The sequence below is a fragment of the Lasioglossum baleicum genome, chromosome 11 (assembly GCF_051020765.1).
Source record: "Lasioglossum baleicum chromosome 11, iyLasBale1, whole genome shotgun sequence".
NCBI lineage: Eukaryota > Metazoa > Arthropoda > Insecta > Hymenoptera > Halictidae > Lasioglossum > Lasioglossum baleicum.
The window spans coordinates 14,917,544-14,945,315 of record NC_134939.1 but is presented as its reverse complement, the minus strand read 5'-3'; the positions used below and the strand labels follow the sequence as shown (position 1 = coordinate 14,945,315).

The 27,772-nt window shown below is 35.9% G+C and overlaps 1 protein-coding gene across 9 annotated transcripts in view; it reads right to left on the bottom strand.

The window, feature by feature from the left end:
- The window catches only part of Tomosyn (syntaxin-binding protein tomosyn), a 98,636-nt gene that overhangs the window by 12,231 nt on the left and 58,633 nt on the right, over nt 1-27,772 (bottom strand). For 3 of the 9 annotated variants that reach the window (XM_076433550.1, XM_076433554.1, XM_076433557.1), the window contains 7 exons: nt 25,878-26,177; nt 21,567-22,071; nt 3,619-3,744; nt 2,719-2,838; nt 2,282-2,407; nt 1,982-2,191; nt 1,452-1,560 (listed from right to left, as the gene is read on the bottom strand). In XM_076433550.1, coding sequence (XP_076289665.1) covers nt 1,452-1,560; nt 1,982-2,191; nt 2,282-2,407; nt 2,719-2,838; nt 3,619-3,744; nt 21,567-22,071; nt 25,878-26,177 — 1,496 coding nt within the window. Of the gene's footprint in view, nt 1-1,451; nt 1,561-1,981; nt 2,192-2,281; nt 2,408-2,718; nt 2,839-3,618; nt 3,745-10,853; nt 11,332-15,640; nt 15,687-21,566; nt 22,072-25,877; nt 26,178-27,772 lie in introns of all 9 variants that reach the window. The other 6 variants (XM_076433555.1, XM_076433556.1, XM_076433558.1 and 3 more) reach the window with 4 other exon arrangements.

Below are 27,772 nucleotides of genomic sequence, written 5' to 3'. Positions count from 1 at the left end.
GTGATTTATAAATTGATTTATAAATTGAAACTAAAAATGTCGAGATGTTAGTTGATTGCATTGGAAGTAAAACGTTCTTTAATATATCAATGTATCATAACACGTGCTGGTATGCATATCAGAAACGAGCTTAGTTAACGTGTTAGAATAGAAACTGTGCGTCCAATGCGAATAGTATAAGATAAGACATGAGAAAGTACGAACACAATGATATACAGTCTCTAAGAAGAAATAAATTATTTTGCTCGATGTGTTAGGCATAAATACTGGTGAGTAAATATTATTTTCAGAGAAGAAATCATGACCAGATGCAAAATGTGCTGTTCCAACCTTTCCACAGAATTATCTTCGAATTTGACGATTGTTTAAACGGAAGTTGGAGTGAATTTTATTATTTTTCTAAGGTAATACTTCACGCATAATCATATGTATTATTGTGAAGCCATTGTTTCTAGTAGTCGAACATAACCGGATGGAAAGATTAAAAAATACATATGTATATCGTGTATAAATAACGTATTTTACATTTTATACTTATATTATGATAATCAATTTGAAATAATTAGCTGTTAATATGACTTGAAAAATGTTTCCACGCAGCAATACTGTATGTTAGATTTCAATTTCTATTGCTCCTGGTAAAAAGTATTCGATCAAACAATTTAAATGGTCACCGTCAGAATTATTTTTATTATATTATATAATTTCTATGCAATTAGTATTGCAATATATCTGATAAGAATGATATAAATAATCGAATTAATACCATTGTCTCTTAGCATTTTTCTTGTGTGTTTCAAATGACCAAAAATATTTATTTTTGTGTCAGTATTTCGATTATGTGAGCAGTTATTTAGTGTACGAGTAAAATTCCAAAAAGACGTAGTTTTCTTGATCAAATATTTTTTGCCAGGTCTATCAGAACCATAACATATTTTGTAAATGTAAGTTCTTAATGCAAAATGATCTTATTTACATTATCAAACTCTTCGAAATGAATTGATTAAGTATCCACAAAAGTTTTAACCTGTTAACCAAGAAATTTTCTATGTATCTATCAGTGACACAAATTAGATCATATGTATGCACATCCATTGTAAAAATCACATCAAGTTACTCTTGTTGATAATAATTATATAAATGCGTTTGTGCAAGTTCGAAAATTGCCACCCGATTAACAGGTTAAGAATGTTCAAAATTTAAGAATCAGAATTTACTCTATACTGCATTTCGAAAACAGCCGACTCAAAAAGTATCGACAGAAAACGTACTCATGTTAGTATAATGCGAATATTACACTACTGTTAGCGATAATATAATAAAGTGTTGCAGTGTTGCATCGTTGCAATAGCATTTAGTGCATTATTATATACCGTGTGCAAATATAATTATTATCTGCCTTGTTAAATGCTAGAGAAAAGCTAACTTAATGAAATTATAATTCGTCTTACCTTAAATCTATTAGAGGCAGGAAATCGACTTCTATCAGCGGCCTCAGACTAGGTAGACTATACGTAGCTATGTGCCCATTTGAAACGTAGCATACCAGACAAACATTATCTGTGGACAAAAAGATAATACCATTTTACCACGTTTTTTATTAGCTCGCTTTCTTGTCTGTTTGTTTGTTCGATACAAATTTTGCAATTGACTTTAGACTAACTTCCCGATGAGCTAGAGAGACTTGAAATTTTAAACATAGCTCAGAACTGGATGACAATGCAATATTTAAAAGAAATTTTTTAAAAAAGCGTATGCGTTTAGGAAATATAAATTATTAATGAATTTAACCGTTACCCGCCCCCGCGCGTGACCCCCACTCCACTGACCCGCTCCGTACGGTGTCAAATAAAATGTGCAATACAATTTTATGAGTAATTCAATTGTAATACAGTTGTATGTGTAAACAAATGTATCGAGAAGGAAGGTTAACAAGTAGTACATACATATTGCAATAAAATCTGAAAAGGTGACTACTCACCCTTTATAGTAGTAATGTCTGCCTTAATTACAATATGAGTTTCAGCCAATTGTTGTCTATACAGACAATTTTGTGATGGTAACGCCAAAACCCTCGCTTGCTTCTCCGACACTAGTACAACGAATTGACGATCTTCGAAGCCATCTCCTGCAGCTGCTTGTGTAGTCATCGACGGTGACATCCGAGTATTTGTACTTTTACCTTGGTTCTCTATAATAATAAATCGCAAAATATTATTGAAAATACCTTATTATCAAGTATTGTAATTATTGAATATTCTAAATTAGTAACGGAACGTACTGTTACGATCTTTGCCCTCCGCGCTGTCGTCTTTCCAGGACTCGAACGAGTACGGAATCAGGGCACCGTTACAGTCTAGGAAGGCTATCGATAAAATACAACCCTTTAACTTAAAAGTAGATCCATCTGCAAAAGACAAAACGACGTTATTTTAACTACTATATCGTTATATTATATCATATTTTTATTATAACGAATTTTGTAGTTACGATGCAGGTTTTATTACAATTATTGTTACAATTATTGGATCAGCCTATGCTTCTAACTATAATTTATCATCTCTGGAGATATACCGATTTTTCCAAGAGAAATCTTGTATGTTTTAAACGAAAGAATTGCGAAACGATGATCTTGTACATCCTTTTTCGTAACGTGAAATGTAGTAGAGCAAGTTTACGCTTCAATAGTGATTTTAATAGGAATAGTATGCCACTTACTGCAAGTAGAAACAACAACTGGGTGAGCGTGTCGGTCTGCACGAGCGGGCGTGTTAAATATCACCGTTTGTATAGATCCTAACGATGTTCCGATCCAGAGTGTCGGTACCGGACAGGTATCTAATCAGTTGAGAGAAGTGTCAATAGCAGTATCATTATTGTTATCAATATAGCTATTGGGTTGGCAAATAAGTTCGTTCGGTTTTTGTGATTTATTCCAGCCTGAAAAACCGAACGAACTTATTTGCCAACCCAATATATAATTGATGATGTTTAGGACCATTCACTACTTTATTGATCAATTCCTTGAAAATTCTTCTTGTAGACAATTTAATCATTTTATGCATTTTCACAATAATTTTAAGAAAATAACGATTTCTCCCGATATGTACTCTGAAACCAAGGTCAGGTGATGGAGTTTTTCAGTAGTCAAAAGTGCTAGATAAATGTGGGATCTCCTAAGCGTGTCTGGACGTTTTGTGATCCTAAGGACTCTTATACTCCATTTCTCACGAACGCAAACTTGTGCGTCCCGACACAACAGGATGCACAACAGGAAGTCACAGCAAATGGAGTATAGATCGCAAACAGCTGAATCTGGACGCGTTTAAGAGATCCCGCCTTTAAAGATCAATCTAGGCCGCAACTGGTCTCAGAAGTTCTATTTTTATGTTTTAAACTTTAACATAAAGATAGGACTTTTGAGGGCGATCGCTGCATAGATTGATCTTTCATCTAGCGCTTTCGACTAGTGTAAAATAAGAAGTAAGAGAAATAAGAAGGCGCATCCCGCACCCTTGCAATCCCGGAGAAACGAGACTACCCCCTTAATCATGATTTTGTAGGAAGTTTCGAGGTTGAGATGAAAATATTAAAGACTGAAGAACATGTGCGACATACCAGTTTTCTTCGTATAGGAATCTGCGAACGTAAGGCAGCTGATGGTTTCCGTGGTGATGTTCTCAAGCGACGACATGCTCGAGCTCCTTGATCGTTGAAACGAACTGTCATATTTGTCTACCCGACCAGCAATCCCAACAATAAATGGAAAATTATATATTGAACAAGGGAAGGGTCGCCGATAATGCGTTTAACGGGCATGCAACATCTATTACAATACACATCTCTGACACGTAGCGTTCTTATTAATGAATTAACGAGAGAGAGAGGATTGCGTTGAGAGAGTCGGTCAGAGTGTGAAAGAAAACGATCAACAAAGTGTGTGTCGTGTTGATAGCGACAATGTCAAGAAACAACAATAATCACACCGACAACGATAACAACAATAACAACAACAACAATAATAATAATAACAGCGACAGCAACAACAACGACTATGACGACTAGTATCTCTCTTGAGAGGATAGTTCACAGAATAAAATCTTTCATTCAATTCAGCATTCATCAAGTCGATCGGATGAACTGATTTTAACTTCACAGAGAAGTCTGCGCCGGCGCGCAGAATATAGCAAAGGATACGGTGTTTCAAAGTAATTCAATTCGGCGGAGATTGTAGTTAAGATTAATAGTTTAACGTTAAAGCAGCACACGGCGATGTGCCCTAAACTGGTTACACAGAAGTACAACACATTGTCGCTAAATGTCATTCTCGATTTTCTACGTCCGAAATTGGAAGGCACGCAGAGATTATACTTCGGCTTAATTACATTTCAATGCGTTTCGTAAAATATATATCAAGTCCTGAGACACTAGAACCTTATTTCAACTGATATTACTCCCTTGGAAATACACACTCGGACAAATGGAAGCGCATGTGTGCTGTCAAAGGTGTTAGGATCCTTTAGACCAGGCCTGGGCGACGCTGGCTCGCGGAACAGATGTGGCTGCTTCCATCCTTCTCCTGCTCCTTCTCCTGCAACGTCTGTTCCGCGAGCCAGTGTCGCCCAGGCCTGCTTTAGACCATATACCCAATTTAAATAAAAGAATGCCATGAAATCACCAGACTGCGGATGTTTATGGAATTTGAAGGAAGTGGAATCGAATAGAATTTTATTTTCTGCGATAGTAGCCCTTGTAAACCTACAATAGGTAAAAAACGTGCTGGAGTCTGTCGGATTGTATGTTCTAGGATTTTTTGAAAATTTTCGTAAGCCATAAATGCAGTCTAGCAATCACTTGTCGTTCGAAATTTTTTGAATTATAACAAAAATACGAAATATAAATTAGGAATCGGTAAACTTGTCGATGCGCTATCTCCTCTACGATGGCAATGATCTTGAAATATGTCGCCAGGATCATCAATCTGAACGACCATTTCCCTTTAAAGTTTTTGGCAGTCGGTTTTAAATTACGAGATAGTCGCAGAAACTTTACTCGTAAATACAGTGTACATTAATTTAAACGTGCTACAGTATTCCTTTCCCGTAATCGAATGTTCCTTGGGGCTAAGAATGTGATAATAGAAAATAAGGTTTGATAAGTGACGTCAAACTTATTCCCCCTTTTTTGCAGACGAGAATCTTTGTGGAAGAGAATCAAGGCATAGCTAATTAAAGGTTTTACCGAGATTGTCCAAGACTCTAGACACATTCTTGTATTCGTCTTCCCTGTTTGTATTTAATTTTGCATTAGAAATGTCTATTTCACATTTTGCTGAGAGAAATATGAGATACGCGTGTGTTTTTGTTAATCAGTTATTCGTGGCCTAAAGTTACTTAGACTAAAAATTGATACGACAAACCAGCCTGCAGATAATCAGTGCAACTCACAAGTCCCGCTGTTGGATTCAGATAATCTGTTTAGCTAAGAAATGTTTAAAGCAAGAAAGTAATACGATTGCTCTTTCCATGCGTGGATTTATCACTCTAAACTACATTTACTGTTAACTAGCGCAATGGATGGTGGGGTTGGTGGCGCTACTATAAAAAAGTTACTGAAGCGTGATCTTAAGGAAGGAATACTGTGCATTTTCAAAACAGCTAAACGTTTGTAACGAAACATTGCAAGACGCCAGTGATTACACTTTATTCATTTTTCTTTCGAATAAGTTATTTAGTAACAATAATACACCGTCACACATTTGTTGTCTTCTTGTCCGAGTGTGTAGAATTGGACGTATCCAACAGAACTACTGAAAATTTGTACGTCATATTTTCTAGTACACCTTGAGCGGAAAAAGCCCCATCTCTTTAATTCGGTCTCTAACACGTAACAGTTCGAAAAATCTTGTTATACACAATATTACAATGTTCGAATACCAGACACGTGATATAAACGTTGTAGATTTAATCATATATTTATTTCGACGAAAAGATTAGCTGTAATTATCAATCATTACTCGAGTTATTGCAAGTTCGACACATCCCACACTCTCAGAGACACTTCAAAGCTCGAACATAAAGGATGACCTGATTCCAAAACTGAAAAATGTAGAGTCAAAATGAGCACAGACAATTCACACTCTATAGAAAGAAACGAAATTTCAGTAGCAGTAATATATATATGTATATGTATGCATCTTTCACTAAAAGGCATTCTTTAACATCCTCGAACTGTCTAAATGTTTTCGTATTCGTCTGGTATACATACACGCACGTGCGCGCGCGTCTACACAAGATCTTGATGAAGATCAAAGTATATTCGCTTAAGATCGATTCACAACAGAAAAACGCGGAGCACCACCAGTTTTTACGTTTTCCTTCTGCGCTTCAGTGACATGCTGCTTAGATATTCGTGAAAAAGCAACTGATAAAATCAATGTTTCAATGCCATGTTAGACCTCGACATTTGGTTATAAACACAAGTGATACAAATAGTATTAATCGTTAGTGTATGACTGGTCTGGGCAACTTGCGGCTCGCGAGTCGCAGATGACTCCTCTCCCCACTCCTGCGTCCTCCCCACCCAACTCCTGTAGAGTGTATCAGGAAGAGGTGGGCATTATTTGGCGAAAAAAGTATTTGAAATAATATTTAATATTTTAGATTTTATTTTGCTTAAAGAAAATATTATTTTATTTGAACAATCTGAACCTCGAAATAAAATATTTCTATTTGAACAATCTGAACCTCGAAATAAAATACTTCTATGTATTTGAACAATCTGAACCTCAATATAAAATATTTCTATTTTAACAATTTCATCCACAAAATAAAATATTTCTATTTTAATAAACTGAAACACAAAATAGAATATTTTATTTTTTGCATCGTTATACCTAATACTTTCAGAAATCGCATTACTTATTTAATATTTCTTATTTTAGCAATAATTTGAAGAAGAAATGGTACTTAATACAAGAAACTATATCATTTGCCACATTTTGTTTTATTTTTTTGTTTAATTGCTGCTATTACTGCGTATATCTACTTCAGTTCATCTTATTACCAGAAAACTATTTATACTCGGAAATCTATTGAATGCGAACCATTATTTTGAGCAATAGTATTTAAAATTGAAATTGAAAATAAAGACAAAGTCCAAATATTTTCAATATATTCTTAAAATAAAATACTATTTTGAAAAATTACTGTAACAAATAAAATACTTTAATTTCAAAAATTACTGCATCAAATAAAATATTTTATTTTCAAAAATTACTGCATCAAATAAAATATTTTATTTTCAAAGTTGTACAGACACTGTAAAAAATAAATGGGATTATTTACTATTTACTATTTAACATACTATTTTCCCCAGCTGTGGTATGAGGAGGCCGTATCCTCGCAGTCGCGCGAGGCAAAGCACGGTAGGGGCAACATGAATGTTCTTTAGAAATCCTGTATGTTGATTAGGCTGTAAACGTATACTTATAAACCGAGCCATAACGAACGGTGTTCACAGCAAGCACTAATATTTCTGTCTAATTTGAATGTGACAGTTATAACTATAATATTCCATCTTCATAAGAGCGCTTTAACATTCAAAACTATACAAAATATGTATATCACTGCAATATGAATCAGTAGAAGTAAAATACGCGAAGTTGTAAAAAAATGCGACAAGGACAACAAATTTTACCTTGTTTCGTAGTACTGTTATCTTATTTTTACAATTCCTTGTTACTCTTAAATAAAATAAATGTTTTCTTTGAAAACCCCTCGGTGATATTCTAAATTTTATATTTCTAAATCATTTTCCTTAGCCATTTTCGGCAACTTGAAACATATTCTCAATGTAATATCTCCCAGCTAAATTACTGCTATTTTATAGTGATTGGCTCCTTTCTATTTGCATTATCCATCCCAAATAAAAATATAATCTCTAGTTAAGTAAGAGTATTATATTTCTACAAGACTACATGTTCACCAAGTCGAGAGACGTTCTATCTGAATTAATACGGGTTAATTAATACAAGCGCTACATTATAAAGAGGGAACACTGCAGAGTCGTCAGATCAAGACTTGTGTCCACACTCTACCTTCCCCTTCTACGACACTATTCCCCCACGCTTCCGCCACGGCCCGGCACGTGACGCGTTTAATTTCTATCGTGCATGTGTCATAATGTCACGTGACTCATCCGGTACTGGCAGAGGGAGAGAGGGTAACTATTTCCCCTCGATTCAAGTGAATTCCCCTGATCTGTCGACTCTAGAACATTGTATATCCCGCGCATATGGATTTCACTGTGGCGGAATCGATCTTGAAGGAATGTGACTGATCTCCATTAACATCCTGCATATCCGATATTCCATACATCGTACACCCAGCCAATAAGTTAGTTGAAATGTATCGTTAGGCCACATCTATTAGAGAAAAATAGTCAACTGAAATAATAAGGCAGATAGAAGAGGAAAAGTCGGAAAGAACGCGGTAGAGTAATCTTTATCGAATGTGCAGAGTGAGAACTAGAAATTCACGCAAGTTAGATGATGTGCCATTTCCGTGTAGTCTTGGAGAAAAGTGGTTTGATCAAGAGCGAGTGAGCAGATCATTAAGAAACAAAGATGCGATGCAGAGAAGTAAATTCTGCCGAAGGTACGGATCGACACTCAGCAAAGACCAGACAGTATTTATCAATCAGACACAGCGGGAAAAGGATACGAGAGATAACGGAAGACCAATCTTCGCAACAGCGTTCCACGAGCTTACAATTTTTCTCTTTTCATTCTCGCTTGTTGCGCGACGAATATGCTCTTCAATCTCAAAAATTTATAACTTCGAAATAGAAGACTCGAAGGGAATACGAGGTATTACGAATTAGTATCTTTCGTAACAAGAATTTTCAACAAATGATAATTGCAAGGATGCAAACTTTGATTTCGGACGCGGCCGTCTCTTCTTCAGTTGGCAACCAACTTCAACTGCTAGTATAAATAATAACCCGCGGATTTTTATGCAAAATAGAATTTTTCCAAGGCGATTCTAATGTAAGAAATGGAAGTCGGATAACAATGTATTTCATTTTTCAATAATTGCTAATGTATTTACATTAAAATCCGCAGTTTAACGATCAATCTTTTTTAAAGATCTTTTTTATTTGAAATACACGCGACACGTTTTCGATTATTTCCAGATTAGAAAAGGAGATTTGGTTGTTCCATTTCGCACAGACATAGAAAAGGTATCCGGCAAATTGTGGAAGGATGACACCTCGTAACAACACGTGAAAAATATGCAAAAGATCGTCAACGATGACGTAGTTTCCGAAAGAAATGATTTTAAACGAGAACATACTGTACATGTGTAGGAGAGACCGTGCAGTCTACTTCTTGTATGCGACGTTCCTGTCTGTTCCATGATGCTACGTAATCATATTATGATCGCAAACAAAAGATCGGTCGGTGGAAACGGAAAATTGTTCTCTTTCTTAAAAAAAGCTTGAAAGCTGCTGCAACATGGCACAATTCATTCATGCATGTTTTCTTGTCAGAACTTTTGACTATGTGTGGTCATTTCACTCGTCGAATGGTGGGCTACGCTGGCACGTATTCGGACCATATACGTTGTCGGTTAAAACTTTAAAAAAAGAGAGAGAGAAGGTGTCCTTGAAACGGAACGAACGACTCCACTTACAAAAAATTAAGTTCATCGTGTGCGATGTCACCATCGACACCAAACGGTTGCTGAAAAATAAAAATTTCATATCTCGTTAAGTTAAGCGAGCCTCTATTGTCTGTCACTTTCGAACCTGCGTTGTTGGTACGTATTCCGAAACGTCTGCGGTTCAGTTCGTATTTTTCATACCATACTCCACGTTCCATTATTAATATAAACTGTCAAGTATGAATCAAGTTGTCGTCTTTTTTCAAATGCGCCCACTTTTTCGGAAACGTCCTTATTTGGTAAATATGTTTCTTCTATCGATCGTATTTGCTGTTAATAAATTTTTAAATGCTTCCAGCGCAACGGTTCGATCGTTTATTACGAATTATAAAGCAATTTTGCTAATTGTCAAACAAAATCGACGTTTCGATACCTTTTTGCAGACAAAAATTCGTTAGACAAAAACACAGACAAAAAACACAAGTTTTAGTATTTTTCTTAACATTTCCAATAATTATTCTAACATCTCCAAAAATTTCAAATCGTATATTCCAATATTTAAAAAGTTATGGTCTTTTTAAGAGTGTCCGAACATTAGTGGGAGTCACTGTAGTTGAATCGTCCCGGATGATCTACGTGTCTACAGAAAAGTCGAAGAAAATGCGAGCGTATTTGAGAAAAAGCTGTACATGTTAATGTTTCGAAAGCTCTGACGTCGCATCACAGAAAAAAAGAGGAAAATATATTTATAAGACGTTTGTCTAGTTCGCCGTTTTCTCTGTACCGCAATGGAAACGTGAATTTCTCCAATTTATAGCGTCGCATCACAGAAAAAAAAGGAAAATATAATATCTACATTTCTATCGAAACATTTGTCTAGTCTGCCGTTTTCGCTGTGCCACAATTTCCCGGACACCGAGTACCGATTGGATAATAGAACGCCGTTCAAGATATTCTGGTCTCTATCGATCGCGCGGAGCCTATCATAGAAGAATCGCTCTATTGACAGTGTAAAATCAAAACCAACAACGAAACGAAGAAAACAAAGCACTTAGAAGAGGAAATAGACTTGTCTCATTCAGTAAACATAGAAACAAAAAAAAAGATCTGACGGTCTACAGAATTTTAGTATGATAGAGGTAATAGAATTGCATAGAAAAAAGTGATAATTGCGTTCAGTGATACTACCGAAACTGTTATACTGTCTGGTGTTGGAGAGGATATTCTGGTAGTTCAAAGAACCTTGCGGACCGATCGGCGGATAGCTTCGCATCTCGGTGCTACGGTGACCAGAGAATAGCGAAGACGTTGGAAGGTTGTTCAACGACGAGGGATCCACCTCGTAATGGTTGGTAGTAGTACTCAGACACTTCTGGAGTTTTCTTATACCCTGAGTACGAGACGGACGTGCCTCTACCGTTAGGGATTTCCGAGGATTCGCATTAGACCCACTGATATCGTCATCCCCGCTATTTAGAGTGTTTCGAGTACCCGTACGAGGGGCGGAGACATCGCTACCGCTTTCATTATTGTAACCACCATCGCCAGTCGAACCACAGGGGCTACTGCTATTATTATCAGCGTTGTCACCTTTTTCACCGCAACCACTACCACCAACGACCACCGTACCTCGTCGCGCTACCGGCAACATGCACATCCCGTTCATCTACAAATGAGCGACAGATCAAATGTGAAATCAATCTTCTCGGTTCCAACTGTCATACAGTGTCCCCCTTGCTCAAGCATGGATCCCCTTGCTTGCCCCCTTCAAGCACTACGAAAAATACTTATATGCAAATTAAACCGCACGAGGTGGCAAACGTTTCTCTAGAAGCCATTTTACCACGTTTTTTTTTTTAAGATATAGGATGCTCAAAAAAGTTCCTATTTTAAACAGAAATTGTATACATACGTTCTTTGTAGATCTGTGTGGCTACTGCGTTTCAATATAGATCAAAATACTATAGGAGTATACAGGGTGTCCCAGCTAACTTGACCACATTGAATATCTGTTCGACCGCGACCATAAATTTTCGTCGCGACGAAGAGGGTTTTTCCTTTTTTTTTTTTTTTTGGTGTTTTTAAAGATATGTCAAATGTCTAAAGGACAAAGTAAACTAACTTTGAAACTGACATTTTTGGAATCGTCTCGTCGAAATCTACGGAAGTATATCAGACAGAGTCCAAAGTTTTTGATCCCCGAAAGTGAAGTTTAGCCTATAAAGTATCTCTGAATGTGCTGCTACGTTGCACGACAATTTAATTTTATTTTTGATAGTTTGTCTTGACATTTATTAGCTAATTATTGCATGTGTTGCATATTCAATTATTTTTGCGCGCAGAAATGTACTAACGGAAAAACCACACTTGGATAACATCTCTCTTCATCTCTTAAGATCAAAGATTTCTACTCAAATACGCTGATAGTTGGTCTAACAGAAAATATATAGACCCATTTAAGAAATCAACACATTGACCATCATATCTCTTAAATTGTTAATATAAATTGGGTTCGCCAGCGACAGAAAGTTTGTTCCCTCGTGCTATGTAATTTTCATAGAAGTATTGTTTCGCACGTTCGCTATATCAAGAGACAGTTCTGTCCATACTTAAACGAGGTACACTGTAACACTGAAACACGATTGGGCCATTCATCCTGACGATCATTTTCAGAATGAAACACGCACAATCGCATTCACCGTTGTTCGCCTGTTTCCATTATCACGTTGAAAATTTGAATCAGTTTATGATCTAAATTGCTTTTTCGTGTGTGAGCTATATTCATTAGAGTCCCTGTATAAACAAGATATTTCTAAATGAAAGAATCACTTTGTTTGTACACATATAACAATGATGCTTTAACAAAATGTCCGCTTCGATCCCCACTAACGTTGCCAGCTCCTCTTACTCACCCTTCGCTTGCTTTAGCATTTCTTTTTATAAATTTATAGTTGCCTGGTTTTGTTTACCATTAGTCGCCGAGATATTTAACGTTTATCAAGCTAGAAATCTTCGTTTGTAAAGCAAAGGCGTTTAAACATTGAAGAAATGCTGCATCCCTTGAATTGAACACAAATAAATAATATTAAATTTGGTCTGAAATTTGAATATGTTTGGCAAAAATTTAGCGACCAGAACTTTGACACACTGTCACCCTCGATAAAAATTACACCAGAACTCCTGGCTAATGTGAAGGGTCGAATGTACAGCGGTTCTTGTCTGCATCTACATTTACGTAAGGAATGCTTCGTGCTGAAGAAAAGAAGATTAACTCGTCAGTGGTGGAAACTATTTTTTGTTTTTTGTTTGTTCTTAAGTACCTATCTAAGAAATTTTGCTATGTGGAATATCAACACGTGTTATGCAGAGTCTTTTATAGCAGTCAGTCAATATCGAGAAAGAAATTCGAAAAACTTAACTGATAAAGCGCTCTGTCAGCCATTAAAACTACGTATAATCGTTTAATTACAACTGTTTTTTTTTTCAGAATGTATGTATTGTATGAAATATCTCAGACGGTTGTCACATCGAAGAAACTAAAGGACACAGAATGGTTTGTGAATAATACTCGAACGCTTTCGAACAAGAAACGTTTAATGTTTCCACAAAATGAAGTTACGCTTCGTGTTTCAAAATGCTTTTATTACATAGTAATGTACGAGTGTTGGAACTGTGTGTGTGTGTACGTATATACGAGCTGGTTCTTGAGAGGGTGTAAACTGTGGAGACACCACACAAGTACAGATACTTGGACAAGTAGAAATTATTTACGATAGGGGATTCCTCGCCAATTGATCAATGATCTTGAAATATGTTATCGAGGGGATCATTCTGAACAACTTATCTCGCAAATCGAGGTCGTTCGAAGATGGATAGGTCAAAGTTGTTCAGAACGAGGACCTTGATAACATGTTTCAAGGCCATTGAAATCCCCTACTGTGAATAATTGCCGAGAAGATGACTAAAATTTTCGATATGATTCATCATTCTGAAACTCAAGCACTGAGAAACCACTGACGTCAGAAACTCCGTAAAAGTAGATGCTATTTTCAATAAACGCAGGATTATGAGAAAAAAAATTAGACACTTTAGAAAGAAATCTGCCGAAGACATTGAGGCGTGTGTTGAAACTGACCTTGAGAGATACTCTTGGAATTTCGTTTACCCTTGCTAGAGAATACAGGGTGATTCGGCTAACTGTCCCTCCTAAATTACTTGTAAACTATTTGTTGTATGACAAAATGGTTGAACCGAAAGTTGTATGGTTCCAAGAGGAGCATTAATACAATAATTGTACAAATATAATTTGATAGAAACAAGCTCAGAGAGAGAGAGAGAGAGAGAGAGAGAGAGAGAGAGAAATTAATTTACGTTATCGTCGCACAGGATCCAAAATCAAGACAAAGCAATTTTGGAATTCAAGTGCAAATTTATACACTTGTAAACAATTTACACATAGCAAGTACGGTGAAAAATCATGTTGTGGTTATTATTGATCTTGTGAAACACTCGGTACAATATTCAGTACTTTTCAGACGCAAAATTCTCTTGAAGATGATCCATACTTGGATCGGAACGTTGAGAAAAATCTTTTAAATTGCAGAATTGCTTTGTCTTGATTTTGGATCGAACCTGTGCGTCGATAACAAACTAATTTCTATTAATTCGTTACGATCGACAAAACGGAATATTTATCAGAGAGGGAGAGTATTAAAAAAATTTTCTCAAGTTTTCTCAAGAGTTTCTGTTTCTACGAGGACATTTGTTCGTTGCCCATGTTTGATCCAGAGTATTGCCACAATTCGGTTCGAGACACGTCTCAATGTGTCCAAGAGCATTTTTCTTGCACAGAACAGCAACAATCTATTTCTTTTATAATAACCCTGTATTTAGACATATAAAAAGGACGTTATTCGATACACCAGAAGAAAAAAAAAATGAATATCTCCATCGAGAAAATAAATTGATAAAAAAATATGAATAAAGTATATTAGAAATATGTTCCGGCTAGCAAGTCGGCCGATAATATTGTTGCTATCTTCGCATGATCGATGATTCTGAAAAATATGTATCGTCCAAATGGAACATATGTATACAGGGTGGCCCAGAAATGTCGTACTTCCTTGAAAGGGGTAGCTCCTCAGTGCATTTGATGTAATTTCTCCCTTTGCGAAAATGTTCTCTGGAGCTTCGTTAATGAATCATCAAGGAAAACACGACGAAGCCTCGGAGAATATCTTCGCAAAGGAAGAAGTTACATGAAATGAGGAATCAGCTCTTTTAAGAGTACGACAGTTTGGAACACCCTGTATATCGTAAAGTGTCGTTCGAACCTAACATCTACAATCTACAATATCAATATTATTAGACAATACTGTTGTAATAAAAGTACCTTGACGTTCAGAATGTAACTTGATCTTTTGCCAACATTAGACACAGCTTATGAAAGCATTCGGATGTGTTTTTTTTTGTGGGCCTACCGTATATTCGTAACTTCACGTCCTGTTGTCATTGATGATGCCGTGACCATCCGTGTTATTATTATTGCTATTGCTATTGCGTGCAAATCAGTAAAAAAATGTCCACAAGCTTTGAAAGCGATGTTGTACCGAGAGAAAGGTGTCAAGATAACGAATCCTATGATACAGTACTTGTACTTTGAAAAAACACATACCAGAATTAAAGCAACAATATACAGTATATATATATGTATATACGTGATAAAATACACGGGAATGGGACGGTCAAGGATATGTCGAGATTGTTAACAATATATATGTATATATAATCTGGACTGGACGCTATATCGTGATTGAATGAGCTGCTAGGAGAAAACATACTCAAAAGAAAAGAACAAATTCAGATGCTTGAAACACGTTACCTAGTTAAACCGTGTAAAACTCTCATGTGTAACAAATATACTTTTCTCTCGGTGATTAAAACAACTGTCAAAATATGAAAAACCTTGTCTTTACCTGAATCAACCTTGCTGTCGGGGAAGACCGCAAAACTGATTTGAACCTGAAAAAGCGTTAAAGTAGAATCTCTTCACAATTCAATTAACAGATTGACAATATGCTGAAGGGGGTAACTTATTGGTTTGGTATTTTGTTTCAATTTTTTGTTTCTTTTTTTTTTTTTTTTGAATTGGTTCAAACGCGAAGAAACTTATCGAGTTTGTAAGTAATATCTCTTGAGGTGTACATTCGAAGGAGTATTCCGGCATCGCATTAACGAGGGGAGCAAATCACAAAGAGAGTGGCGGGAGTCTATGTGAAAAAAAAAAGAAGAAGAAATATGTCGAAATGAAATCCACACTTATGGGCGTCAAGAAACAGATGCGGATAATATGTAGAGTGTTACTGTACGTACACTACGCATTCCAGATAATCGTAGGTGTGCCTAGTTTAAATATACATATGCTGTTGCCAATACAAGTAGTTCTCTAGAAACGAACAAGGCATGTGGGGTACAAGCTGTATATGCATCGATGAAATATCGCAATACAAAGGATATATTGTTACAAGATGTAGTACAAGAGATGTTAGGTGAAGGCTATACATCCCTCGGCATTTCACAATAGAACATAACAATTGCTTCGAACATTTTTATTTGTTATCTGTTCAATCGAGATAGCAGAATCAAACTGGACGCGATTCTACAGGTGCGGAATAAAATTCTTTTGCATTTTCTTTTCCAGTGAAATCGTCCATTCCGAATGTTTTCCTAAATCGTAATGAGAGTAGAGACTGAATTGAGTCTGTCGCGATCTGGGAATATCTCGTTGTTGTTTATTCATTTCTAATTAGAATTTTGGAATGTAATAAATTTGCGAAAAAAATGAGCAGTAAATATGCACAAATATTTGTTGATTTTAAGTATAAGCTCAAGAAAAGTTAATTGAAAAGAACAACATAATAAAAATAGCGAGTATACATATAAATAATGTCCAAATACATCAGCTGTTTGTGTTCAACAAATATTGATATTTAATGTTCCTTGATAAATAAAGTTTTTTGTCCATTTTTAATAAAGTAGCATCTCTCGCCTGATTAAACTAGAAATTTTGTTTTCTATTTTGTAGAAATGGTGTCTATCTTGACAGTTTTAGAATCGTTTGTTGTAAAATTAGACGAATAAATTAATCTTTATATCAGGTGATGGAAAAAAGGAGAAAAGTTTAAGAAAGCTTCTCGTACCATTATTCTGACCACGTCTTGCACATAAATTTTCTACTTAATTTGATAGTACTGTAAATACTATTACTTTTATGGTATTTAATCAATTGCACCAAAATATTTAGTTTTCTTTTAAATCAATGTAAAATAGTGTCACTTGTGTTTTTGTTTTGGTAAATATTTCATTAGCCCATAGTTTATCGCTGAAACCATTGTCTCAGACAACTATAAACATACTGAATCGTTTAATTTCTCCTATCGTTTTAAATCGAAATTCTGGTCTAAATAATGTTGAAATTCTCCACAAGTTTTAAATGAAATGGCAGTGCATTACTGGAAAAAAATGGTTTGCCAGTACCTACGAAGTAATCAATGTAAACATATAATGTTACACCATAGATAGATAACAAATAAAAATATTAAGAACAATTATTATGTTTAACTCGACAGAACCACCGGAACTGTTATATTCAACACGTTTTATATCACTCGTTTTTGGAGTTTTACGTATAAAGTAAATATATGTCACATCGCGTGTCCCATTAATCTGTAGTTGAGTCATCAAGACTTTATCACCAGACTGCGGGTCTTTATGCAAAAATTTTACTACCCACATTGCAACAAACTGGGAGGAAATTCTCCCAGTTCCCAGTTCTAATGTTTTACTGTTTCAAATTATATATTTTTGTCATAAATGCATAAAATCCGCTGTCTAGTTACCACTAAACCATGTCGAGCATAAACATGTGCACAAATGTACATGTTTCGGCCCGGTACTTTATATTAACACCTTTCGAGCTAAGTAGATTTGGATTCAAGAAAAAATTTAATCGGCAGACGTTCGATTCCAACGTCGTCGAAAGTCTATGCATCCTCTGAGTACAACATGGAAACCTATTTGTTTAAATCGATTACGAACGGACAATGCGTGTTCGCGTTCTTCAGAAAGATGTTTAGAAGTTTCGTAAATAGTTTAACAACTTCTTAAAACATAATTCCCTGGAAAAGAGAAACAGAACCGATTGACTGACTCTTATATTAGACTCTACATTTACCATCAGCGAAGAAAATGTAGCAAGTTATTCCACATAACTGAAGATCGCTGTGTCGTCACGAATTATTTATTATTTTTCTTCTCGGTTTTCGGTTATGTTAGTGCGGATTTCTGAAAATTTTGAACTGAATTAAACATTATATTGTGCGAACAAAAATATCTAGATGCGGACGAACAAAGAAAGGGAAAATTTTAATTTTATAGTGTAATTATTGAGAAAGCTTATTACTATTTTCTTGCAATTCACCAGTCGTTGATTCTTTTAGCTGCACGTATTTGTCTTAATTTAGATCAATGACATGAGAAAATGTGAATGTTTTTAATCATTTTTCGCGGATATTTAGAGCCATTAGATGATTTCAGGGATTTACATCATTTAAAGATTTAATGCGTCACTTTGTCTGATTTTATGTTTTCTAGAAGATTTGATTTAAATCGATATACATATATACATATATATTGTATTAAAATGGAATTATTTAGCTGCGGTGGATCGTGAAAGTAACCAAACGCTTTCAAAAGTTACATTTGATTCTTAGAACGGAAGGAAACCAGATAAACATAAATAATTTATCATTCTAAGTGTATAAAATATTTATCACGTGGTTCATATATCAACGACAATTTCGAAAAATTTTTATAATAAAGATACAATGTTTTTAGATGTTCTTCTAAATGTTCTGAATTTGGAAATTCACAAAGAATCAATGGTTTGTCTATTTTGCAAATATTAAGTGCCAGGAATAATTCATTGGTTTTTGTAAGATTCTTTCTTTGAATTCATAAGAAGTGTGCGTATACTATTTCAACAAATTGTCATTACATGTTTTCAACATCTTGAACGGTTATCATTGAAGGGATGATAAGTTATTTGCAATTTAAACTATATTATAATGATATTGAAATTGTTCTACTATGTCTGCGAAATAATTGATAACTGAAATCGTGAACATAGAGGAATTTAAGGACAGAGAACAAGATTGTTGTCAGAAAATATTAGAGAAATGGTAAATATTTTTATAAAAAGAAGACTGACTGATCCACTGGTGCTTGGAAGTTATAATGAAATAATTAAGTAAGATTATAGAGTATTAAACTTTTCAAACACAAATCATTCTATTTGCCTTTGTACTAAAAAATAGTTTCTCTGTGCAATACGTAAAAAATTATATTGGCGTGATTTATTTGTTTATTCGCAGTTTGGTGGCTTCTGTAACAAGTAACATTAAGTCTCATCACAATGCGACATTTAAATACCTTTGCCACTAACAAGCAAGAATACTTCAAAATTGATAACGCAATCTTTAAGCTCCCAAGAATTAAATAAAAATTTGATAAGCGTTAAGATACTTTCACTGTCCACTGCACTGCTAATGCCACGTTTTAAATCATGAATGTTGTACACAGAAGTGTTGAAAGTTGCGTCGTTATTGTCCAATGAACAGATAAGAATGAGAAGAGGACGATGACAATAGAACAATTCTCGAATGGTAAAATTGTTAGATCGAAATGTGATTTCATTGGATTTGGTACCCATACTTTTATCGGTCGCTTAAAAAGAAAAAATGCAACAGTATCCGTTTAATAGACGCAGATTCAGGACCGTATCCACGATTAATATCAAGGAACGAAGGAAGGAAGCTACCCTGGGAATTGTCACCTGTTACTTTTCTTCGATTCACTAGCTATTCATAGTATTGGAGACGAGGAAGAAACACGTCAAAAGGATTACCTGAATTGTCCGATTTCAACCTGAACAAATTTTTATGTGCAGCCTATTGCACATCAGAAGTCGAATCATCAATTTTCAATTGTTTAAGCCTTTCACTACAATGGACGAGATATCTCGTGTATCTTTATTATGGATGTGAAGTGTTTTATTTGAAACCTTGTCGCGAGCAATCGATTTTTAAGACATGTCATCGTTGGTGGAAGGTGCTTTAGTTCACAATCAAACAAGATTTTCGGTGGATCATACTTAAAAGAGAGACCCTGTATAGTACAGGAGTGGGCAAAAGTATTCGCACAACCTTTCACAAAGAATAACTCGTGTAAAAACATATGTAAAAAGCTCAATTTTACAAAAGTTCCTTTTTAAAAGGTGTGCGAATATTTCTGTCCATTGCTGTATCATTGGGGATCTTTGCAACAGGCATGAGCACAGATTGCCCTAAGAAGAATGGCGATAACTCTGCCAAAATAGAACAGAACGATGCCACAGCACTTTATACACTGCAAGATTCTTCCCACGACGTTCTTTGACCGCGAACGTTGCCCCTGAGGGCACTTCAGAACGCTCCCGCGACAAGGATCGCGGATTGCCCTTGCCTGCTGCGTAATATCGCTTCACAAAAACCTGCTGAAATCGAAATCGGACAATTGGAATCCTTACCTTGCGAGTACGATCGAAATAGAGTGAAAAGTTCGAGTAGTCCCAAGATTAACCGCAGTAAACACGTCTATTAAGCGGGCACTACTGTAAATGGTACATGCTCCGCGGAAATGGGGGGCGGGGCGGGGGCGGGCTGGTGTGAAAGGGGTCTACACAGTTATCCATAGGGTGTGTGCTGTAGCACAAAGTAAAAAATCATGGTATTCCTACGTGGGTAAAGTCTGAACATCGGTCATGCATTGTCACTAGAGTTAGTCTAACGAATTCAAACAGAAAGCTTCAGGGTTTAGCACTGCAACTGGCTTTACTTTCGCAAGCTCCTGTATTTCGTGTCTGTTCTCAGATTTATGTGAGCTGGTCGCGTCGTTAATAAACGAGTCTTTCGCATATTATAATCTTTATCTATTCGTGTAGTCGTCTCTGCCACACGCATCTGCGAGATACGTACCGAGTCGTGTCGTATATCGAGTTTAATTATTATTTTTTTTTTGTAGCGAGAAGTTCCAATGCAATCGTATTGCAACGCGCGAGAGACGCGTGTCCGTTTGTTTCGCGGAAGAGATTGGAGACGCGGATAAATCATTTTTTCGTTCGAGCCACGCGGCTCGTTGCACAGTTTGTTATCGTACCTTGCAGAACAAAGTCAATCACGTTTCACATAAACCTTTGATTCTGATGACATTTCATAGCGTAAGCTTCGTTCACGTATAGACACTGGTTAATCTGACGTTTACCACTAGTATGGTTAAAGTTACATGAATCTACGAGCATCCTAGGCTTTTGGTGTTGAAAATCAAAGAAAAAGATAGAAGCACAGTCGGAAAAACGTAGGCCGAGCTCTTTCTCTAAATGTTAATCTAGTCCTCGTGAACACAGGTGTTGCACGCCCTCTCATCGAGTACAGAGGAAGAAGCGCGCGTTGTCCTTTTCCCTTCACGGCCGTAAAGTGTGAGAATCGCCAAACGCGATCGCGCGTGCGATCAGAAGAAAATCATCATTTGCTTTTTCTCTTTTATTCGTTTTTTTCTATTCTATACGTTCTCTATATTCACTTATTTTATTTTATATATTTCGTTTTTTCTTTTCTCGTTTTTGTACTCTCTTTTATTATTGCTTTGTTTGCTGGTTGGTAGACACGGAATGCTCACGCTCACGCTCACACGCAATCATGTATACTCGCATTCGCATATGTTACGATTAAATCTCTAACACGTATCACGTTTCTAAATGCACACGGACAACACAGACTCTCCTCTACTCTAATTTTAAACACTTACTGAATCTTCTCATTAGATTGCCGGTGAAGGATTCGGGGGCCGTGTTCTCTTCGCACCTGAGGTCGCATATCGTCGGATCGGTTTTCGGTAGCTTTAAATTCGGTACGGACAATAAACGACCTTCCCGTTTCGCCTGTTTCATCTTGACGATCTTCTTGAGTCGCGGCGGCTTCGGCTCCGGCTCCGGCAACGTTAAGTTCTCTGGCCTGATAGCCGACGGTGATGTCGTCATTGTCGTCGTCGTTGTCGTTGTCGTCGGTACGGTCTCGTTGTGCGATCGCAACGGTCCTTTGTTATTGTTCTCTCCTTCGACGACCGGGCTCTTCGCCTCCTGGATCGTTCTTTTCTTGTCATCGTTCAATGGGCTCTCGCGGCCCGGTATCGAACCTTCCGATGACACCGGCGATTCGGAGTCGACACTTTCGACCGGCGACAACGAACTCGCGGATTCGTTGACGTTACAGTAAAAAACGGAAGATTTCTGACCGCTACTATCGGTGCCTACCTGTTAACAATGGGGTACTTGTACATACCTTTTTCAAACTTCGAGAACGGATTCGTGTTAACTGTATATATGGTCACTTTTGCGATGCAGAAAGCGCCAACGGTCAAAGTTCAAAGCTGTAGTTAGAGCCACGTGTACATGGAACTCCTAAGGAAGCAGTTTGCCTGTCCTTTCCACCAATTAGACGAAGCGAAAGGATGCGTGAAGCGGGTGTTCAAAGCAACAGGCTTCTCTTTGGTAATTATATAGCGCACAGTCGGATATTTCACCTAAAACGTAGGGATGGGATCAAGTACCTCGCAAACAGGTTCGAACCTTCATTGATGGAATTCGAACAATCTACAGGGTCATCCGTTTTTAAACGGCCAAACGTTAACCAGCTGTAGAGGACCCCAAATGGAACAACTTTTACCCCTATCACTTCTTTTTTTTTTTATCCGAAGGTCATACAAAAAAGTTTATTCAATAAAAAAGATACCCCTGCTTATTTTAAACTAAACAAAGAAAAAAGCATCGAGATTCATCATTGGAGTCCTGAGATATTTAATTTTATGTAAACTCAAAAAAATGATGGTTTTTTGCAATTATCTGGAAATCAAGGCCGAAACAAAAAAAAGTGATAGGGATAAAAGTTGTTCCATTTGGGGTCTTCTACAGCTGGTTAACGTTTGGCCGTTTAAAAACGGATGACCCTGTATAAGTACTTCGAAAAAGAAAAATAGTACTGTCAAGTACCCTGAATAGTACTCTGAACCGAATTTTATATTTTTCGCACATTTATAGCGTCCATGAAGGACAAGTAGATCGTGTTTATTAAAATATTGAAAATACTTGCATATATATTTTTTAAAATTAATTAATTAAGTGGTGGTTAATAACCACAATGACATAATTGTCATTGAAATCAATGAGATGGACTTCGTTCTATATAATTACCATTTCTCAGTTTACTTAATGTTATTTCAAACTAATCGAATATTTCGGATTTGTCTTTTTACCACAACTGTAGAATTTACATAATTACGTCTAATACATGCGAAAGTAGCGATCATATTAAAATGAATACTTTTCATATAATTTAATCGCCAACGTAATTATTTATTCTACTATCAACTCAATAAAGCAAGAATCACTTTTGCTTCACACAGACCTTGTACAATTTATACATTTTTTTTACAATCCAATCGACATATTGCTTGTTACACACCGCTTGCCGACATTCACGAAATGTTAATTCAAGTTGTTTAGTCGTTTCTGTTTTTTGTTTTTTCACGGATAAATGAGAGAATGAAGTTGGAAAAGTGTAACTTTGAGAAGTGTGGCTCGATAAAATGATTCGCGCTGATTACGTGTAATACACAATGCGAATATTAAAATTTCATATATAAAATGTATAATATTTTTTAATATCACAAGGCTTACGTTTAATATTGCCATTGATATTGTGTAAAAATTGTGTGAATGATAAATAAGGTTCTGTCGTGTTTGAAATAACATACAAGATCGTTTTGTTTTAGTACTGAACAAACAAGTTAACGTTGTACAAACAAAAGCAAAGAAATGAAAAATGTAAAACACAATGGCTCTAATGTAATGACTACGATGCAAGGAAGAACATATCACTTCTATACGTATATATGCTACTACTTTTTTCAATATATTCCACACAAAATTATTCACACGAAGCTGCACGTTACGTTAGTTTAATGGCACACCATAAAAACATTTTAAAATGTGTTTCAGATCGTTTTAATCAATCTACATCACTATTTTATTCTTGTGATAATGAAGATTCTCTCGCACATAAGCAAATAAAGAGATAAAAAAAATATGAACTGACAAGGGAAGTTCGCCAGATGTTAAGTTTATTTTGAAACATCAGATTTTGATTAAAAGTTACAAAATTACTGTGAAAACAAAATATACAATGACATTTAATATTCGTACATTATTTAAAACAGATTGGTTTTTTTTTTAATAGACCAAACGATTTGCCTCTTTTGAGAAACTGGAAGAATTAGTTTACTAGATCACGCGAAAAAGAGATTTATAAAAAATTGCAATTGGTCGAGATCGCAGAGTTAATGGAATTATTGTAACCAGCCACAAATAATTTTATCAATTGAATAACAGAAAAGGATACTCAATTATAAATAACAGTTAATGATTTGAATACAGTGATCCTTTAGAATGCTTTAGATCATTTTTATACGTAGTCACAAGAAAACCAAGAAATCAAAAAAGTGGAATGACACTTATTTCAATTCTTTGGCTATCTTTGATGATTTTGTAACTTTTAAACATTGTTGATTCGAAATTAACTTAACTCCATGCTCTATAATATAACACTTCTGCTACGGTTTGCACGATAAACATAAAAAAAACACGAGTAGAACTCATTGTTAATTTGTCATAGAGTTATTTGTATCCGAATAGCATTTATTTTCAGTCTTCACTTTGAATAAGCGTGAATATGTCTGCTATTTGCAAAAATACGTTAAAAATCCCTCGCAAAATCATCTAAAAAATAAATTAATACAAAATATGAGAGCTATTCTTCTGGATCTGAAAATAATTTAAATTACATTGTTACATTTGCAGATAGTAAAGCTGTCGATACCATTGTCAATAATTGTTTACAGAGCTTTGTTTCCTAAAGTAAGCTTCTTTGTAAGAGAAAAAAAATAAAATAAAATTGTATTAATACGACATTCATTTTTTGGTAGTACATTATACCAGCCCACCAGGCGAACTATCAACAAAATTGCGCCTGAAAGCTCCCAGAAAGCCTACTTTTCTATCTTACCGTTAGTAACTCTATTAAGCTCTATGAAGCTCATATATGTATGTATAGATTTGTGAAAAATGATTACGGTACCGTCGGTTTCCTCGCAATCGGCTAGGAAAATAAAGTGTGTGGTCAGATTATTGTTCGAAAAACGAATAATTGTCGTTATCTTCGACAAGCACTGTATAAACTAAATCGCGAAGTTAATGTACGTTGTCTATCATTATTTGCTTGACTAACAGCCTACGATAACCACACCCATATTGAATTCTGTCAAATTTTATACTCTGGCATTTTTTCGATACTTTCAGAAGCCATTTAATGCATGAGGATAAAACAGCTTGTAACTAGGGGTGTGCGAGATTCCCGAAAATGTTCCAGATTCCCGTAAAATATCCGAGATTCCCGCGAAGATTCGGGATTGCCGAGAATATACGGGATTCTCGAGAATTTTCGGGATACCCGACAATGTACGGGATATAGAATAATATTTAGGATTCCCGAAAGTATCGTTATTTGCAATTACTTTCTACAATATTACTAACATAAACATTTCCGACTAATAAGGTATGTAATCTTCGAGAACACAATGGCTTTCAGATTCTTGTAATTATTGGAAGTATGGAGAAACTTCAAAATGTCGGGAATCACAGATATTTTCAGGAATTCCTAAGGATTTTCGAGATTACGAAAGACTCGGGATTCCGTCCCGGTCTCGCGAGAAATTCCCGTCCCGACCGGGATCTCGCACACCCCTACTTGTAACACTTTAGATGGTGCACCCTGCATCAGAACTCTTTCAACCCCTGCGTCAAACGACGATGCAGAATATTGTAGAATATAAATTCGTAGAATCTGACGAACTTTCCTTGCGAGTTACTGGTTTAAGTTTCTGACTAATTGAGTATACATGAGAGATATACTATTCAGACGAAAGTGGTTAGGTAATTCCCCTTGCATACCGGTGATCTACAAGAGAAGGCATATTTGATGAGTATAAGAGAAAGCATACAAGTACCCCATTTTGAGACGTCACCAAAGCCGGCGTGAAAGTACTTTTTATTTTCAGATCAACCTTGCTGAGCTGCCTCTTCAGGCTGAATCCTTTCCAGCCGTGGTTTTTCGCGCATTCTTCTTCGTTCACCGGTTGGCTGGGCTTACTGATTTCGTTTACCGATTCCTCCGTGGTTCGTTTCTCGTTATTGCAGCCGGTTTGTTGTTGTTCACCGCGGACTGGGCACTGTTGCGATTGTTGCTGAGCATTGTCGGCTACCATTGCTAATAAGGCTTCAGACGGCACAGTAGAGTCTCGGTGAGTCTGATGAATTTAACATGTTGGATTTTTGCAGAATGAATCAAGGCACACGAAAAAGCAATAGATTTAATACTAAATTCTAGAAGCAAATCATTTCTTCACATGTTATATGCGTACAATATACAGCATTATTGCATGTGTTGTAATATATGTTGTTAGCAACGCATATATATATCTCTTCTTAATTGTTATCATATTATGTAATATGTATATATATTCTGCATATATAATATACTCTGATGGTTATAAAATCGAGTATAACACATAAGCTTATCGTTTTAATTAGTATATTATGCTATATATTAAATATAAATATATATGTTAATAACTAGATGTTTCATTACAAGTAGAGAAAACTGTATTTATAAAGATAGTGCTAAGGTCAGTCTTCAAACGGATAGATATCGCAAACGTATGGTCACTTGTCACTTCCCAAATAGGCGTTACTTGAAAATGATTACGATGAAGAGTGCGGACAAGGGAAGGCGTTCGTACATCTTACGAAATGCAAATCAATTTACGCTAGTTCACATTAATGCATGACGTACCTAAGATGCTCATAGAAACAATTTGTTAACACATTTATTATTTATTTCCTGTCTCGGACGGACGGAAACTTCGAAAAAGTTTCTTGAAAAAGTGCTTCTTCAGAAATTCATAGAATATTTCATTTGTAATCAACGACCATGTCGATTCGTTTTCCATTTCTTTAAATTGTATTTATTTATTGGCAAACTCTTGACGAAGAAATTTGGACGTGATTGACCAGAATCTCAGCCTAATTTCTGAACAAGCATTTCGTGCTTAATTATGTCGTATGTCGTATAGTATATTGTGCACAGTATATATATGCTTGTACACGACGATTACAGACATTCTGATATTAACACAACTTAGATTAATTTGTCTTGATAGTCTTGATAGTTATCTTACAATAAAATTTGTATCAACCCCTTAACAAAGTCACCGATGTGCACGTAGAAAAATATTTACATTATTATTAGATAGTAGTTTGTTCAAAAATTAACTGCCAATTTCAATGAATAACGACGAATTATTCGCCAGCTAAGGGGTTAATCTCTTCAAGAATGTTAGAACGTTTGTTTTAAACATTATAAACGAAACAGAACGTTGAAACTGCGATGAAATATCTGCAATTATCGCAGGAAACAAACACAACGAATTTTTTAGAAAACAATCTCGAATAAGTTATCCTTGAAGATAATTTGGAACTCGAGCATACGTTTCTCTGTTTCTATTCCTTGTTGATCTGCGAGATCGTTTTCTGACTCCCTTCTTTTCTAAACTTGCTTTTTTTCAGCGTTCCCTACGGATAACTTCTCCATTATCAGAATTCCCAACTGTATAATTGTGCGTGGAATTTTTTAATCTCAAATGGTTACATCGAAAATGTAACTTCAATTTGAACGCCACCTAAATCCTCTCGGAGCCCACCTGTAACGTCCACGTTGGCAAACTATAGATCGTATGTACTTTCAGCAGTGTCGCCAGATCAAGATTTGTGTCCCCTCTCTACCTTCCCCTTCTATGACGCTATCCCCACGCTTCCGCCCCGGTCACGTGACGCGTTTCGTCTC